Source organism: Lepisma saccharinum, chromosome 5 (assembly GCF_977018435.1).
Source record: "Lepisma saccharinum chromosome 5, izLepSacc3.1, whole genome shotgun sequence".
NCBI lineage: Eukaryota > Metazoa > Arthropoda > Insecta > Zygentoma > Lepismatidae > Lepisma > Lepisma saccharinum.
In genome coordinates, this window is record NC_139233.1 from 37,932,521 (window position 1) to 37,948,758 (window position 16,238).

Sequence of the window (16,238 nt, forward strand, 5' to 3'; positions counted from 1 at the left end):
TCCTCTCCCATTCGTGCCACATGGCCTGCCCACCTAAGTCTTCTTGATTTAATTATTCTAATAATATCTGGACATGAATACAAATTATGTAGTTCTAAATTATGTAACCTTCTCCACTCACCTGTCTCCTCATCCCTTTTAGGTCCAAAGATTTTCCTAAGGATCTTATTTTCAAATACTCTCAATTTATGTTCCTCTTTCAATGTAAGGGGCCAAGTTTCACATCCATATAATACTACAGGCAAAATTACTGTTTTGTATATTTTAACTTTTAGTTTCTTAGATATTAAACGAGAAGACAAAAGTTTATGAAGAGAGAAGTAACATGCATTTCCTGAATTAAGCCTACTTTTTATTTCCTCTTTAATATAATTTTCATTTGTTAATATTACTCCTAAGTATTTGAATTTGGAAACTGGTTCAAACGAGTTGTTATCAATAATTAGATTTTGATTAATACCTAACACTTGGTTTCGGCCTGTAAGCATATATTTAGTTTTCTCTTTGTTAACTTCCAAACCTATCTCTTTAGCAGTTTTGAAAAATATTTTAGCATTATTCTTAATTGTATTCACATCATCCCCCAGTAAGTCTACATCATCTGCATATGCTAACAACTGAGTCACACCATTTAATTTTAGTCCTTCTTTAGTTTCTTTTACCTTCCTAACAGCATATTCTAAGGCAAAATTAAAGAGCAATGGAGATAATGCATCTCCTTGTTTTAACCCATCATGAATTGTAAATTTGTCAGACATATTAATACCCATACGAATTTTACTTTCTGTTTCACTGGTGCATATTTTTATCATACTAACAAGCTTCTTAGGTATTCCAAACTCTACTAATATATTATATAATTTATCTCTTTTGACCGAATCATATGCTTTTTTGAAATCAATGAATAGCTGATGGACATTTTGATTATATTCCCACTTTTTTTCAAGTGTCTGTCTGATGTGAAAAAATTGATCTGTAGTTGATCTGTTACGTTTAAATCCACATTGATAATCACCTATAATTTCATTAGCATATTGGGTTAGTCTTGTTAAAATAATGTTAGATAATATTTTATATGTTGTTGATAGTAGAGAAATTCCACGGTAATTATTGCAGTTCATTTTATCACTTTTCTTAAACACAGGAACAATTATGGATTCTTTCCACTGTTGATGGATTTCTTCTTTATTTTATTCTTTATTTATTATTATTTATTTATTTATTTATTATTTATTTATATTAAACAAATTAATTTATGAATTTGACATATTAATGAATTTCCACCATATTTAATTAACTCAGCTGGTATTAAATCAATGCCAGGTGCTTTGTTATTCTTTAGCCTTTTAATAGAATCTTTAACTTCAGTCAAGTTAGGTTCTGGAACTAAAGGTTCTGCTGTGTGTACTTCATTCACTTCTGATTTATCTCCTACATGGACATTTAAAAGGTCATTAAAGTAGTTCTTCTATCTATTTAGAATATCGCTTGGGTCAGCTAGAAAATCACCGTCTTTATCTTTTATCAAGTTTACTTTAGGTTGCCACCCCTTTCTAAACTCATTTACACCTTTATATAAATCTCTGATATTTTTATTTTTGCTGTTTGTTTCAATTTCGTTAATTTTGCTTTTCAAGTAATCTCTTTTTTTACTTCTAAACGTGCAGTTTACTTCTCGCTTTATTCTATCATAATTGTTTAGATTTGTATCATCAGAGTTATTTAACCACCTAAGTCTAGCCTGATTTCTTATTTCTATTAGATTATGACATTCATTATCAAACCATGGCTTACTTTTTCTTGGTTTATGGTATCCTATACTTTCTTTAGCTGCTGATTCTATTGCATTACGTATGTGCTCCCAATTCTTAATTACGTCTGTTTCATTTATATTTTCATCATCATTTAAATCCTGCAAAACATCAAATCTATTTGACAGTTTAATTTGGTAATCTTTCTTAATTCTTTCATCAGTAAACTTTCCTGTATCAAATTTTAGAACTTTTAGATTTTGTTACTTATGATTTATCACTGAGAGTCTTTGTCTTAATTTAGCAATTACTAAATAATGGTCACTGGCACAGTCAGCACCTCTATGTGTACGAACGTCAATTACACTAGTATGCCTTCTCTTATCAATTAGAATATGATCTATCTGATTATGAGTTTTACCGTCTGGAGAAGACCAGGTATATTTATGGATATCTTTATGTTTAAAAGTGGTACTTTTTACAATTAGATTCTTTGAGGTTGCAAAAGTAATCAATCTTATACCATTATCATTACTTAATTCATGAAGACTTTCTTTACCAATCGTGGGTTTAAATGTCTCTTCTTTGCCAATCTGTGCATTACAGTCACCTAACAGAATTTTCATATCATACTGAGAAAATTTATCAAAGACCTGTTCTAACTCTGTATAAAAATCATCTTTAGTATTATCATCTTTATCTTCCGTTGGTGCATGTATGTTTATTAAAATAATTTTACACCACCTACCCTGTAAAACTGCATATGATATCCTATCATTAATACATTCTACTGTTTTAAGAGCCGAGATAATTCTATTATTTATAAAAAAGCCTGTTCCAAAATTATGATTTTCAGTACCACCATAGAAAAGAGTATAATTTTTAGTTTTACAATTCCCTTCTCCTGGCCACCTAACTTCCTGGACAGCTACTACATCTAATTTATACTTAACTATCTCACTAACTGTACACTGAAACGCCCCAGGCCGGTAAAGGCTCAGAACATTCCAGGTGCCTAATTTAATATCCTTATTCCTAATGTAGATCTTATCCTTAGTCCAGAGACCTCCCAAAGTAGTCCCCACCCGGAGATCCGAACGGGGGACTATTTTACCTCCGGAATATTTTACCTTGGGAACATCCATGGCCTTATATTGCTGATTCTTGACATGGCTTTTACAGTGCAGAGTTGTCAGCTCTACGCCTAACCCCCAATATGAATGGAGGAACTACTACACAAGACAAACACAAACACATTAGACAGCACAATTACTACACAAGACGAACACAAACACATTAGACAGCACAACTACTACACAAGACACACACAAACACATCACAACTATAACACAATATAAACACAAACACACCACAACTACTACATAATATAAACACAAACAAACTACACACCACAACTACTACAACTACTACACAATAAAGCAGCAGCAAAAATTACATAAATTGTCTCTCAATAGTGCATGCTCCCTTTCCTCAAAACAATTGTTCATGCATTTAAAACAAAATCAATTAAGACAAGTCTTAGTTCTCTGTCTGGAAATTTACAGTGCATTAGAGAGAACAATGATAAGTTGTGAGCGAAGCGAGCAACATAATTTTTGGATCCAGTTTTTTACAGGCTGAAATCAATATTGATTTAATAGGACAAAAATAATTTCACGGGATGCCAACTCATTCTCTCTTTTACAACTTTTGTGCCTCCCCGATGCTCTAATGGTAACATTGTCGCTTAGTGATCAAGAAGTTCCGGGTTCGATACCCAGTGGAGGCACGTGGCACAGTGGTTCAGATCCCACCTCAAACTGCAGGACCAGTCCCAATTAGCCTTTCTGTGCGTAAAGTGGACTTAAAACCACAAATCAATCAATCAATTTTTGAACTTATTTTCATTTAAATCACTTGACTCCCAGGGCCGACTTCCGCAGCCCCTTGCTTCAGTCCTGAACTTGATAAGACTAAGGAAAGCAGGCATTGCAAGCGAAGCGAGCAAGAAAATTTTACTAAAAGTATTTTTATTTGCATAAAATTTGAAGTTGTGGGCGGTATTTTCCCCCTGAAAGTACACTTGGCCGTCAATGTTTACCCCCCTTAGAACTCATTTCCTTCGAAGGTTGCAGCAGGCATACGGCGAAGATGTACTTCCACAATCAACTGCATTTCGGTGAATTATTCATAATAATCGTTTTATGTTTGTGATTCTGATTAATTTGAGAGACTAACTATCAACAGTTCAAAAGAAGAAGAATTCTTTGTGTTTTAGCGAATGGAATTATTGTTCTGGAGCAGATGTTTTCCTATGCTCGTTCGTGCTTTTTGTCTCAATTCAAGAACACCACATGGCGGAGTCAAAAGAATGAACATATGATGCACATAATTAACGCTGGTTTACCACAAACGAGGTATATTTTCATGTAAACTGTAACATGAATTTCACTATTAATAACGAGTTGGTAGATTTCCGTACTACTGTATTAATCACTGTTTTATAAAACCTAGAACATGATATTTGTTTAAAAATGAAGGAAAAATTAGCTACACCTATTTACTGGGATAACAACTTACATTGTATATGTTTCCAAGAAATGAAACTGAACTGCTTTATGAACTGCTGCGTCGGTGTTTTGTTTAAATTCTTGACCTCCTCGTTGTGTGAAACGAAATGGATGAACATGGCAATGGACTATTTGCTTGGTAATATATTTATTCATCCCCCTCTACGGATCAACAGTATAAACGTTGGTAGTGTACATATACTAAGAACATCTTTGGTGAATGCAAACATTTTTGTCACTTCTATAAACACTTCATGTACTCCTAATACAAACGTTGTAATATGAAAATTGACATTTCTAAGGGGAAAAATGTCCAATTTTCCAAACACATATCTAAAAAAATAAATCACCAAACCTGAGACCTTCTATAAACAAACAGTCTCACCGATTCGATGTATCACTCCGCGTCAGCTGATTCATGACCGCAATCATCTGCTGTTACATTCATAGTTTGCAGCACCTATTCATTTTATGTAAAAGCCTTTGAATGTGAGAACCCGCTCTCAAAACATCATACGAATATGCAGCAGCATACATTGTTACTTTCCCGGTCATTCTCTCTTTCATAACCCTTAAAAGTGCAGACACTGACGCATAACTGCACTGGGATACCAACATAACCATTTCTTTTACTGATTTCTCAGGATACCACTGACAGAACGTTACGTAAATATTGAGTAGAATCTGTTTTTCGCCCCTTTTCAAAGGCTGTCCTTGCTCGGAGAACACGGAGACCTTCCCACACGCATAGAACTCGCCATGTTAATTTTCTAAGGACAAGTGAGGCAATATTACTAAGTGGCACTACTTCCTTGCTGTTCACATGATTATTTTTAGAAAATAACCAATATTATAAAATATCATTATGTACACAAATCTCTAAGCTCATTGAACGTTACATGCATATTCCTACAAGATGTTGACACTTATCTTGCCTTGCCATGTCACCAAGTTATTTTACGAAGTGCACTATATTTGGCGGAACAAAAATCGTTATTAACATGCTTGTCAAAATTTCCAACCGCAATAAATTTACTAACTTTCTTAGTCTTGTTTTGATCATCATCAATATATTTATTGGACTTACAGCATTGAATATGGCTGTTTATGCCCATTATAAAGAAAAGAAGCCAAATTTATGGGAAATTATTACTGGTGCAAGGAGATAACCATAAAGGTGAAGCAATAAGTACAAAAGAAGAGCATTGGGTTTAAAGTGAGGCAATGTATCTCATACTACACATTGGCCGTTGTTTTACCATACGTAATGAATCCTGTAACAACGCTGGATTTTCGTGCGGATTGTTTTACTTCTATGAGTTTGCAATGCTTTCTGCATGCACGTGGTCTTGTTTACAGAAGATCTCAGGGTTGGTGATTTCAACATACTGCTCCCTTAGGTCCAAGGGCGAATGGTGAAGATTTGCCCGTTCTCAAGTAGTAATTGCCTCTTGCACTGCAAAGGAAAAAGATAGTACTATTTAATTCAAGCTTGAAAGTAATACATAAAATGTATTTAAATTGAATGTAACATAAGGGAGTGGTACTTATGTACCGTTTTTTTCAATATCTTAAATATGTTTTATGTAGTCCCATATTTTCTTCCAAGGTACTATGTACATTATTTCGTACTTATTTTACGCCCTTTGTTACTTCCATATTCCGTATGAAAATAGCTAACACTATGTACAGTACTCGTAATATGTTCGAATTAGTACACATGCTTTGTCAAGAGGATCTACAAGCTTTTATTCAAAGTTTGCATTTGAATTTTTTAACATCGCTTTAACATACGTTTACGTTGAGCACGATGAATAATATTTTTAGAATTTTTTCGATACTATGTGGCTTTTCTGTCTCTTTATGCTTGTCGCGACGATGAACCTGAGTGATGATTAGATGACAGCGAAGAAGCGATACTCTGAGCCAGAGGAACATTCATGTTCAGGGCAGGATATGAATAAGGAACATTCAATAACGAGATCATGAGTATATCTTTTTTTACTGCGGTCAGCCACTGAGGCGGAACTTTATCCAAGGTCTGTATACTTCCTTATGCATGAGATTACTGCCTTAAGCAATTCTCCTATAATATTTTCCCTTTCTCAGACCTTGTCCTGAAAACATACTTCGATATTGGTCCCAATCCGGCATTCTATTAAAATTCCATATTTTCGAAAGAATTGCAACAATATCTGTATCACTGTCAGGTTGGGTTCATATATCAATGATTTCAAACACAGTAGACGAGTAACTGAACACAGTTTATGAGTCTTTTGTACGTACCCAGTGGCGGCGATTAGGGGGCTAGGGGGATCAGTTACCCCCACTCACTTTTAGCCACTTTTGCCCCTGAACTATGCTAAATCTTATCTATTATCTACAAAGGAAAATATACTGTATTTGCCCCCTCCCCCCAGTTTTGTCATCTTGTCCCCCTGTCCTGTTTTGGAACCCAATCGCCGCCACTCTATGTACCTAATAACAGGGGCCTCTCCAGCGAGTGGGCGAGAGTGAGTTCTAACTCCCACCTTAATTAATCCTTTGAAAGGATAACAAGAATATTTCGAACACGGAGGGACAAAGCAAGAGAGAGAAATACTTAGAAAAGAAGATACAAGAATAGAAAGAAGTGTCATAAAACAAGGGAGGAAGAGAAAGAATCGGAGAGAGATTAAAAAAGAGAAATAAAAAAAGAGAAATAGAAATATGACAAAGAGAGAAAGATGTAATGAAACAGTGAAACAAGAAGAATAGGAAAGAGATACGTAGATAAGCAGAAGAGCGGGGAGAATAAAGAGAGAGAGAGAGAGGTAGAGAAACAACGGAAGATTGAGGGAGAAAGATATAGGTTGATAGAGAAACAGAATATAAAAAGGAGAGAATGGAAAGAATAAGATGGAAAACAGAAACAGAAAGAAAGAAAATGAGCAAAAACAGGACAGAATTATACTACCTATGATCAGCGTAAAAGAATACCTACTATTCCTTTCCCCCTTGAGCGTACCTAATGCAATTCTCTGCCCCTCACAATCAAAATAAAACATGCATATCTTGTATTGAAAATTATCTTCTTTAGTGTCATACTGTAAAGTAAAGTTTCCACAACTAAAATGTGCTATAAAAATAAGTAATACACAATATTCTTATGCATCATTATGATCATTTGTATCCAGTAGCGGCGATTATAGTGCTTGAGGCCTTAGAAAGATCGCTTCGCGGGCTTACAGCAGACAACAATATGGGGGTGTGTGTGCGAGAACCAATCAGGTCCGCGAATGAGCGAGCCCGGTTGCCACGGCTAACTCGCTGCGCCCTTCTGGAAGGGTGAATGACCTCTGCCTCTTGCTACATCGGCCTGTTTGTTCGGCTGAGGAGCAGACGACACGAGAGTATCGGCAATAGTGTGCGAGCGACGTCTGCTGTTAGCCCGCGAAACGCTCTTTCTAAGGCCTTCTGCATTATTCGCGATTAAAATTACCACCTGAGCGCTAGTGTCGCTTCCAATATGGCCGCTCTAAGTAGGATAGATCTTTGTTTACATTCAGCAGTAGTACAAAAGAGCAGCGTGTTGTCATGACTGGTATGGTAGAAAACGTTTAAATTACGCATTATTTTTAAATATTGCGAATGCGATGTGAATTCCAGGTACTCTAACAAACGTGAAGCTGTACTGAGAACGAAGCATTTAATTATAATAGGCAAAAATAACACGGAAAATGCAGACGAAACTATGTATACGCACTGGTTGTCCAAAGCAGTGCTGCATCATCATCTGCACGTCATGTAACTGGGGTTCTCGGAAATTATTTGAAAATAAAGGAATTGAAATTGACCTGTACTTGAAAAGCTGGGACAGGAGAAAATTGCGAACATATCGTTGCAGTTCTTTCTAGAAAGAGAAAGGGGTGTAAGGGGTGATCTTCCACGTAGTACACCCAAATGTCAACCTCACTTCCACGTAGTGCACCCTGGACTAAAGACTAACGAGGCTCTGGCGACTGGCACTATGGCCAGTATAATTTTGTGTGTGTGGTCCTGTTTTTTTGTCCTTGTGTGTGCTGAGTGCCCATTTACAGCCTCAGCTTTTAACAGAAGTCAGAACATTTTAAGATTTTTAGTTATGCAACGTTAGAGTTGTTATTTGTAATGATAAGGGGCTGGCCCCCGTATAATGTGACGGGAGCAAAATAGCCTAAGTGCTGACGCTCCCACAATTTTAAATTCAAATTCAAATTCAAATTCTAGAAAGAGAAAGGCTGGTTTAATAATAATATTCACGATTTCATGACCAGGCTATACTCACTGAAAAAGGACACCGTACTGAATGAAACAGTAACATTAGCATATCCACTTTCTTTCTGGTTACATTTGACATTAATTCATTCTCAAACTATTTTCATCTTCCCTCTTAATCGACTTGCACCTGTTCCAAATTTCACACATACGTAACACCGGTAATACATGGACGCATTGGTTAAGACGCTTCATGATTTTTCGAAAAAAAAAGCTTTATTTATAAAGTACAATTTAAAACTTTACTTTCATGGAAATATATATTTATCTCTCGATAAATGATGTAAGCAGACTCGTGCATTCTTCGTAATTTCCTTCCCGAATTACAGTGTTATATCCCCCATACCAATCTTCTGTCAATTACGTTTTCCCTGATTTATTAACAAATTTCATTTTGTTGATTCCACGGGGTGGAAACACATGAAAACTTTTAATTTGTTCTGACCCATAAAACTATTTAGAGCAAAAAAAAACCTGAACAGTAGACCTTACTTTCTCGCATATTCACCATGCTTTAAACGACTTCAACACAACGTATCCTACTTAGAGTACTTCCTGAAAATCCCGGCAGATGGCATATCGGTTAATTTTAATCGCGAATAGGTGGTTGCGAGAGAGGAAGTCGCCCCCGCCCACCCCCCAGCACTTTTTGCTACTCTTGCTCCTGCACTATGCTAAACCTCATGTATCAAGGGAAATTAAACTGTTCCCCCCCACTTTTAGAACCCAATCGCCGCCACTGTTTGTATCATTTGAAGTACGTACAGAATGGCCCACAAAAAGAGACACGTTGAAAAATCGAAGATAAATACATTATGTGTCGTATGGCATGTAATTTTTCGGACACATCTCTAATGAAAACGCCTGTAGAGGGCAGGCAATGACTGTGGTTCTTATCACGCTCATTCAGGAGAAGCCATGGCAGGGTATGGATGTGTCTCTGTTGAGCAGCGCTACAGTAATCTTTGATTCTGGCGAATCATGAAACGAGTTATGGCAGCACGAAGGATATTTCGGTCCCATCAAAAAATAAAATCTTCCTCGGATCTACAAGAAGTTTGAGAGAAGGTTGTGTTCAGTTTTGCTGTGAAATCTATAAAGATTTGGACCACAAAGTCGTCACTAAGTTGCGTACTCGTATTCAAGTTCTCATTGCCAGTGATCATATTGATCACGGACGTCATGAGGTATAATTTCTACTGACCAACCTATATATAATCAACCTTTTCGCAGAGAAGTTGAACATTAAGTCAAAATTTGAAAGGGTAAAACTACTTGTGCGTCACGTCGTAATACAACTAATAAGAAAAATAATACAAGAATGTGATGATATTTTTTAAAGGATCCTGCAATTAGAGTATTCAAAATACCTTTTATCGACGTTTTCGCCCATGAGAGTGGTGACTCCAGAGGCACACAAACAGCTCTTGAAATCCTCCCAGCTGGTACACTGCCTGGACACGAACCCTGGTTCTGAGACTATGGATTCGACCATGTACTCGTAAGCTCTGGCATGGCTACAAGTTTCTGCAAAGGAAGAAATAGTTGTAACAAGTTGTATCAAATTTCATGAAGTTCTCCATCGCAGTGTCATGTTGTACTGTTTTAATGACTGTAAAATTAATAATTGATGTAATTAAAAACTGTAAAATTCCACTCTGTCCTTCTTCTGTTCTCCCTTACCGAAGTCCGTTTTAGGAATGGTATCACAAAAATAAATGAAGTAGTAATAGGTATAACTGGTTTTTAAGATTATATTGCTTGCTATTTCTTTAAAATTATGCGTGTTAATACAATATGAATCTTACAAATATGCGAGCTCATTCTGTGACATAATATTTTAATTTACTCGAAATTAGCATGTTGTCAACAAAAATTACATTGGATTTGTAGTAGAAGCATCGGGTTATTATGTGTGTGTGTGTGTGTGTATACACACACATACATAATATCCCGATGCTTCTACTACAAATCCAATGTAATGTGTGTGTGTGTGTGTGTGTGTGTGTGTGTGTCTATATATATATATATATATATATATATATATATATATATATATATATATATATATATATAAACTGCTCGCCATTAAAAATGCAACACCCAGAAGGAGTAATCGGAATCGGACGAAATGTGCACAGTGTGTAGAGGAGGGGTGCAGAAGGAAATGATTAGGTGTTCAAGGCCGTCATGCGTCATGTGCGCCTGCTACGCCATCTGGTAAGTGGTACCTGTAGCAGGTTAGATAGGGGCAGACGAGCAGTGAAAGGGCATGGTCGTGAGTGTAGTGTGTTAAAATCGGTCAGCAATGCCACGTTGTCGAATACGGCAGCGATTCCAGCAGGTTTCCAGTTCGATCGCGGCCGAATTGTTGCATACTGTGAATGCGAATTATCCTACCTTGAGATCGGTGCCCGTATAGGACGAAATATATCCACAGTGATCCGTGTATGGAACCAGTGGGTCTAGGAAGGCACTGTAGAGCGACGTAGAGGTTCACAACGTCCGCGTCGGACGACGGAACGAGAGGACAGACATCTGATACGCATGGCCCTTACAGACAGAACGGCCACGTCAACGAGGATTGCGCATGAAGTACAGGATGTTTTACAACGTCCAGTGGCCCCACGAACCGTGCTTCGTCGTTTGGCGAACCGGGGATTTTTTTCCCGGCGCCCACTGTTCCGGATTCCTCTGACGCTAGAGCATAGGTGTTTGCGTCTGAGATGGTGCCAAGACCGTCGTGCATGGATGGCGGAGTGGAATGCTGTAGTGTTCTCTGATGAATCCCGCTTCTGTATACAACATCATGATGGACGTACACGCGTGTGGCGGCACCGTGGCACTAGGCTTCATGACGCCTGCATCATGCATCATCACACAGGGCCTTCATTGGGTATCATGGTATGAGGTGCCATCGCCATAGGTGTTCGTTCGCGTCTCGTACGCATTCAAGGGACACTGAACAGCCAACGGTACATCACACAGGTTCTCACCCCTGTTGCTGTCCCATTAATCCATGCACTGCATAATGCCACTTTTCAACAGGATAACGCGCGCCCCCATGTTGCAAGGAATGTCCTCGCATTTATGGAAGCTAACCACGTGCTCCTGCTTCCTTGGCCAGCACGTTCGCCGGATATGTCGCCAATTGAACATGTCTGGTCCATGGTGGGTCGCCGGCTGGCCCAACTCAGGTTTCCGGCACGTAATGTTGAAGACCTCTGGCACCGTGTGGAAGCCGCTTGGGACGCCATACCGCAAGCAGACATCGATAGACTCATTCTGTCCATGCCTCGCCGTGTTGCAGCAGTTATTGCTTCCCGTGGAGGCTGTACACGCTACTAGCTCCTTGGGGTTATGCAACCATGTTCTACGTGTCACATGTCACACCACCGAGCTCTAACTGTAATCATTTTCTTATCTTACTATGAACTACATATTTGCCAAGTTTCGTGTTTCTATCTCATTTCCTTCTGGGTGTTGCAATTTTAATGGCGAGCAGTGTATATATATATTATAGTGCATGATTGTGTGTAAAATATTCCAATTCCCTGAGGTGTCTATTCCACTATATTAACACAGCGTATTCCAAAATTATTTGAACAATTTCAACTAGTTATATTTTATTCCTAAATTGTCAAATTAAGATACAATTTCACATGCGTGTAATGTAACTGTCTAAGTTTAAGTTCCAATGGTTATCGCGAAGTTAACTCACAAATGCTCAATGTGAGCACTCTTCGTTACTCTGCACTCTACACATGTCAATACTGTAATCTAACTCCATCCAGACACGTTTCAGCATTTTCTGATCAATGGTTTGCACCGCAGCACTTATGCTAACGCGATACAGTTCTTTGCTGGATGATGTTTATGAAATCGTGTATGAAACTGACGTTGCACACTCACGACCAACCTACTATCGCTAAATTCTCTCTCCTCACCACTGGCAGCCATTTTACAACTGGTCAGGCTGGCACCTAGGACCGCCCGCCCCCAAAAAACCTTAAGGATGTATTTCGCGGTATGTTCGATCGATGATTATGTTGCATTGCTCATGGAATGTTTTTATCGTTCAAATCATTTTGAAACACGCTGTATATTACTCTTTCCAAGGTACAAACACTTACATTTCCCTTTAAAATATCATCCTGGTCGTACTATTCAGTAATACAGTATGCCTCATTACATTGTGCAAAAAAATGTAGATATCCTCACAAATGTGTGTAGACTACATAAAATTTCGTGATTACGACCCAACCCTCCCCTTCTTTTGTCTAAGAGTCATTCCAAATTTTGAACTTTCCAAAGAAATATTACTTATCCAATCCCGGACACAACCTGGTTGGCTGTTCCATGCACCGTTGGGGTAAAAGTCGACGTGACCAACAGAGTAAGAAATTCCCTTAATTCCTCTGTTTGTGTGGATGACGTCAACAAATGCAGCGTCTGACGCGTCCAACCTTCCCTCTGGTCCTTTGTGTTCAAATAGAGGTCTGGCGGGATCCAAACCTACAGGATAAAGTAAGTTATATTTGTTAACTTAATAGATTAAATTAGATTCGATTAGACTCTTGTCTTGAGAGTATACATGTTCCTATAATTTATTTGTTGGTATTTTTATAACTGCTGTGATTGGTGGGTGTTTATCGATCACTAGGCTCATTTATCACATTTATTTTTTTTATTATTATTTGTTCCAAGTTTCAGATACAGAATTTGTACCAGCCATTTTATACTGAAAATGTAATAGATAAACAGAAATAAGTCAAGATGGTTTTAGGTTAAAAAAAACAATAGAAAAAAAACAGAAAACCCAAGAAAGTTAAACATAAACATTACAAGATATAAACAATCAAAAGATCTACAGATAGAGTGTAAGTGGCGATCGGAAAGTACTTTGTGGCGAGAAATCGTCAATATTTACAGGCAGTTTATTATAGAACTGAGGCAGCCTGTGGAACGGACAACTCTGTATAAGAGAAAGCCTAGTGGTAGGGTTGTGGAACAATTGAGTGTTTCTGGTCGATCGAGAGGGCACTCTGAATTTACTAAATTTCTGGACACTACACTAGATACTTGTTAGCAAAGGTTAGCCGGTATCACGTTGAAGCGATACTGATACATATATTCACACCGATATTGGTACGTTTTAGCAATTCAGAATTATTCACAATGCTTATAAATATTAGGAAACAGGTATTACATATACATTACAACTATGGTATATCAAAATGCGAACAAGCAAAAACATATAAATACTAAATGGCAGTGGCGACTCAAGAATTTCAATCAAGTGGGACAAGGATTTAAGAGCGCTCGGCTTCGGAAAACGTGGATCAATCTCTCTCTCCTTGTTTCTACATTTCTTTCTCTTGTCTTTATATCTTGTTCTCCCTTTACTTTCCTATGTTTCAGTATCTCTTAGTTTCTGTTGATTTCTCACTCTTTTTCTTCTTCTGTTGATCTGTCCTCTTCATTATTTCTTCCTTTAACCTGAATCTTTATTCCTTACTCAATTTTCTCTTTTCTGTTTTGGTTTTATTCATCCTTATTCTTACTACCTTTCTATCTATTTTGTTCTTCCGTACTTACGTGCATGTGGGAGTTCGTAATCGTAGCTTTACTAAAATGATTTTGAAACTTGCACTCGTTCACTATTTGGTAACCACGGGAGTGGGGTAAGGCTATTTCCTGGGGGGACGTAACCCACCCAGTGATGACGCCGGACTGCGAAAAACTTAATGGATCGGCCACATACTTCAAAAGAAACCCCAAAAATGAATCTCCAGTCACTTGCCTGTGATCCTGGGTATAGCTCCAATGGAGATATTAGCTCCGGCAAATCCTGCCACGTGGGCTCCAAGGCTGTGGCCAATCACGTGGACATCCGAGAGCTTAGCTCCACCGAAGCCCACCAGGAATTCTATCAGACGAGCAACGTAGTCGCCAACGGGTTTCGTTTGCTTGGCAACAACGTTGTACCAAATGCTATCTGCCACTCTAGACCAGTCGACGCCAATCACATTGTAATCTCCTTTGGAGAGATAGCCTGAAACATAGAAGGGACATTTAGTAGATCCTCGATTCTGGAAATAATATCAAAGAGATCTGTACGATTCTACCGGTGATCAATTAAAAATTCATTCTGGGTCATGTATCATTAGATATGATTTTTATTTCTACTAGCTCAGTTGAAATTATGTTATCTATATACCCACTCCACGAAATAGATGTACTGCTGATATGTATTATTCATTTTTTTTACGTTGCTTTTCTGTGACTTTGGTCAGCCGCAACGTAGAGGACAAATGGAGATTGGCTTTATGGTGCTACCCCGCAGGATTTTAAGTTTTATCCCCTGATAGGTTGTAGATTATAAATCTGTATCAACATCCGTTATCTATGCGTAGATTGCATTAGCTTATAGAATATATATAGACAATTACACTAAATTTTAATTACAAATCACTTGTTTGAAGGGAAAGTGTTATCTTGGAAACACATTTGTTTGTTTCCAACTGGAAATGATTCCACGTATAACAAAAGTTCAACCATTCTATTTCATACATCTGGGAAAAGGTAAATTGTAGACAACAAAACACATGGGTAATCGCGATGTAAAAATCATGAGAATATTTCATACACTGAATTTTCTACATTGCTGAAAATTGTTGATAATTGTAGAGAAGACTCATACGATACTTCCCAAACTTAAACATTTGAAATGCACAATAATTATATTTCATTGTTAATCGCAATTTGGTTTACATGGATTGCATAGCCTATGCGTAGAACATCGATTATGGTCATTTCACATCGAAAGTCTCATATCAGATACACTTCCTTCAACAACTTACTGTTTTTGGGGCCCATGACAGATCCATCATCAGCTGACGATCGCCAACCGTGAATAAGGATCTTCGTAGGGTTTGCAGGGTTGAAGGAGGAGTTCTGAAGATTCTTGCCGTCATTCACCTTCAAGATGTATGGCGATGAAGACCGACTCCTGTACAGAAAGGAAAACAAGAGTTGAGCTTTCTCTTCTGTCTATAAGAAACGGAATGAATGAACGGAAACGTTGGCAATATCTTTCCAAGAAAGAGACTAAAACGTTAAAATTTGCGTTTGTTTAGGTATAAACCTTGGCTGCTTAAATAGCATTTACTGAATGTATGACGTTCTTGCACTTACTTTCATGGAGGGACTGCCTTCTTTCCTTATCCGTATTTTGTGTGTGTGTGTGTCTTCCCTCATAATTTTATCTCCCTTTTTTAAAAATCATATTCTATCTCTCTCATTATTCATCCTACATTATCACTCTTTTCATGTTTCTTTTCAACAGTCTCTCTATGTCCTTGCGTCTAAATACTGCAGTTTCCCCTCTGTTTCTGTCTTCGTGTTTTATCTTCCATTTGTCTGTATTCATGTATATTTTCTCTCTTTCTCTCTCTTCTTTTATTTCAATCCCCCTCCCATTTTCTCCGTTTTACTCAATCCTTGCATTTCACTGTGTCTATATATCCCTTTCTCTCGCTTACCAAATTAATTAGGGATGTGCCGATGCCGATAACTGATGTATAAAAATCGGCAGAAATTGACATATCGGCATCGGTAT

General features: G+C 37.7%; 1 protein-coding gene across 1 annotated transcript; it reads right to left on the bottom strand.

Moving 5' to 3' along the window:
- Nucleotides 1-5,701: 5,701 nt before the first annotated feature.
- On the bottom strand, nucleotides 5,702-16,049 carry LOC145987992 (pancreatic triacylglycerol lipase-like). Its single transcript, XM_083122832.1, has 6 exons — nucleotides 15,934-16,049; nucleotides 15,481-15,629; nucleotides 14,421-14,672; nucleotides 12,941-13,132; nucleotides 9,988-10,144; nucleotides 5,702-5,777 (listed from the first exon to the last, which is right to left on the bottom strand). The coding sequence occupies exons 1-6, from the start codon at nucleotides 16,047-16,049 to the stop codon at nucleotides 5,702-5,704; spliced, it is 942 nt and encodes a 313-aa protein (XP_082978958.1).
- Nucleotides 16,050-16,238: the final 189 nt, after the last annotated feature.

Coding starts and splice junctions, on each gene's coding strand:
- LOC145987992 (XM_083122832.1), bottom strand. CDS start 16,049: ATGAATACAGACAAATGGAAGATAAAACACGAAGACAGAAACAGAGGG. Junction 15,630..15,933: donor AACATGAAAAGAGTGATAAT/GTAGGATGAATA, acceptor CTTTCTGTACAG/GAGTCGGTCTTCATCGCCAT. Junction 13,133..14,420: donor AGCTATACCCAGGATCACAG/GCAAGTGACTGG, acceptor TTTATCCTGTAG/GTTTGGATCCCGCCAGACCT.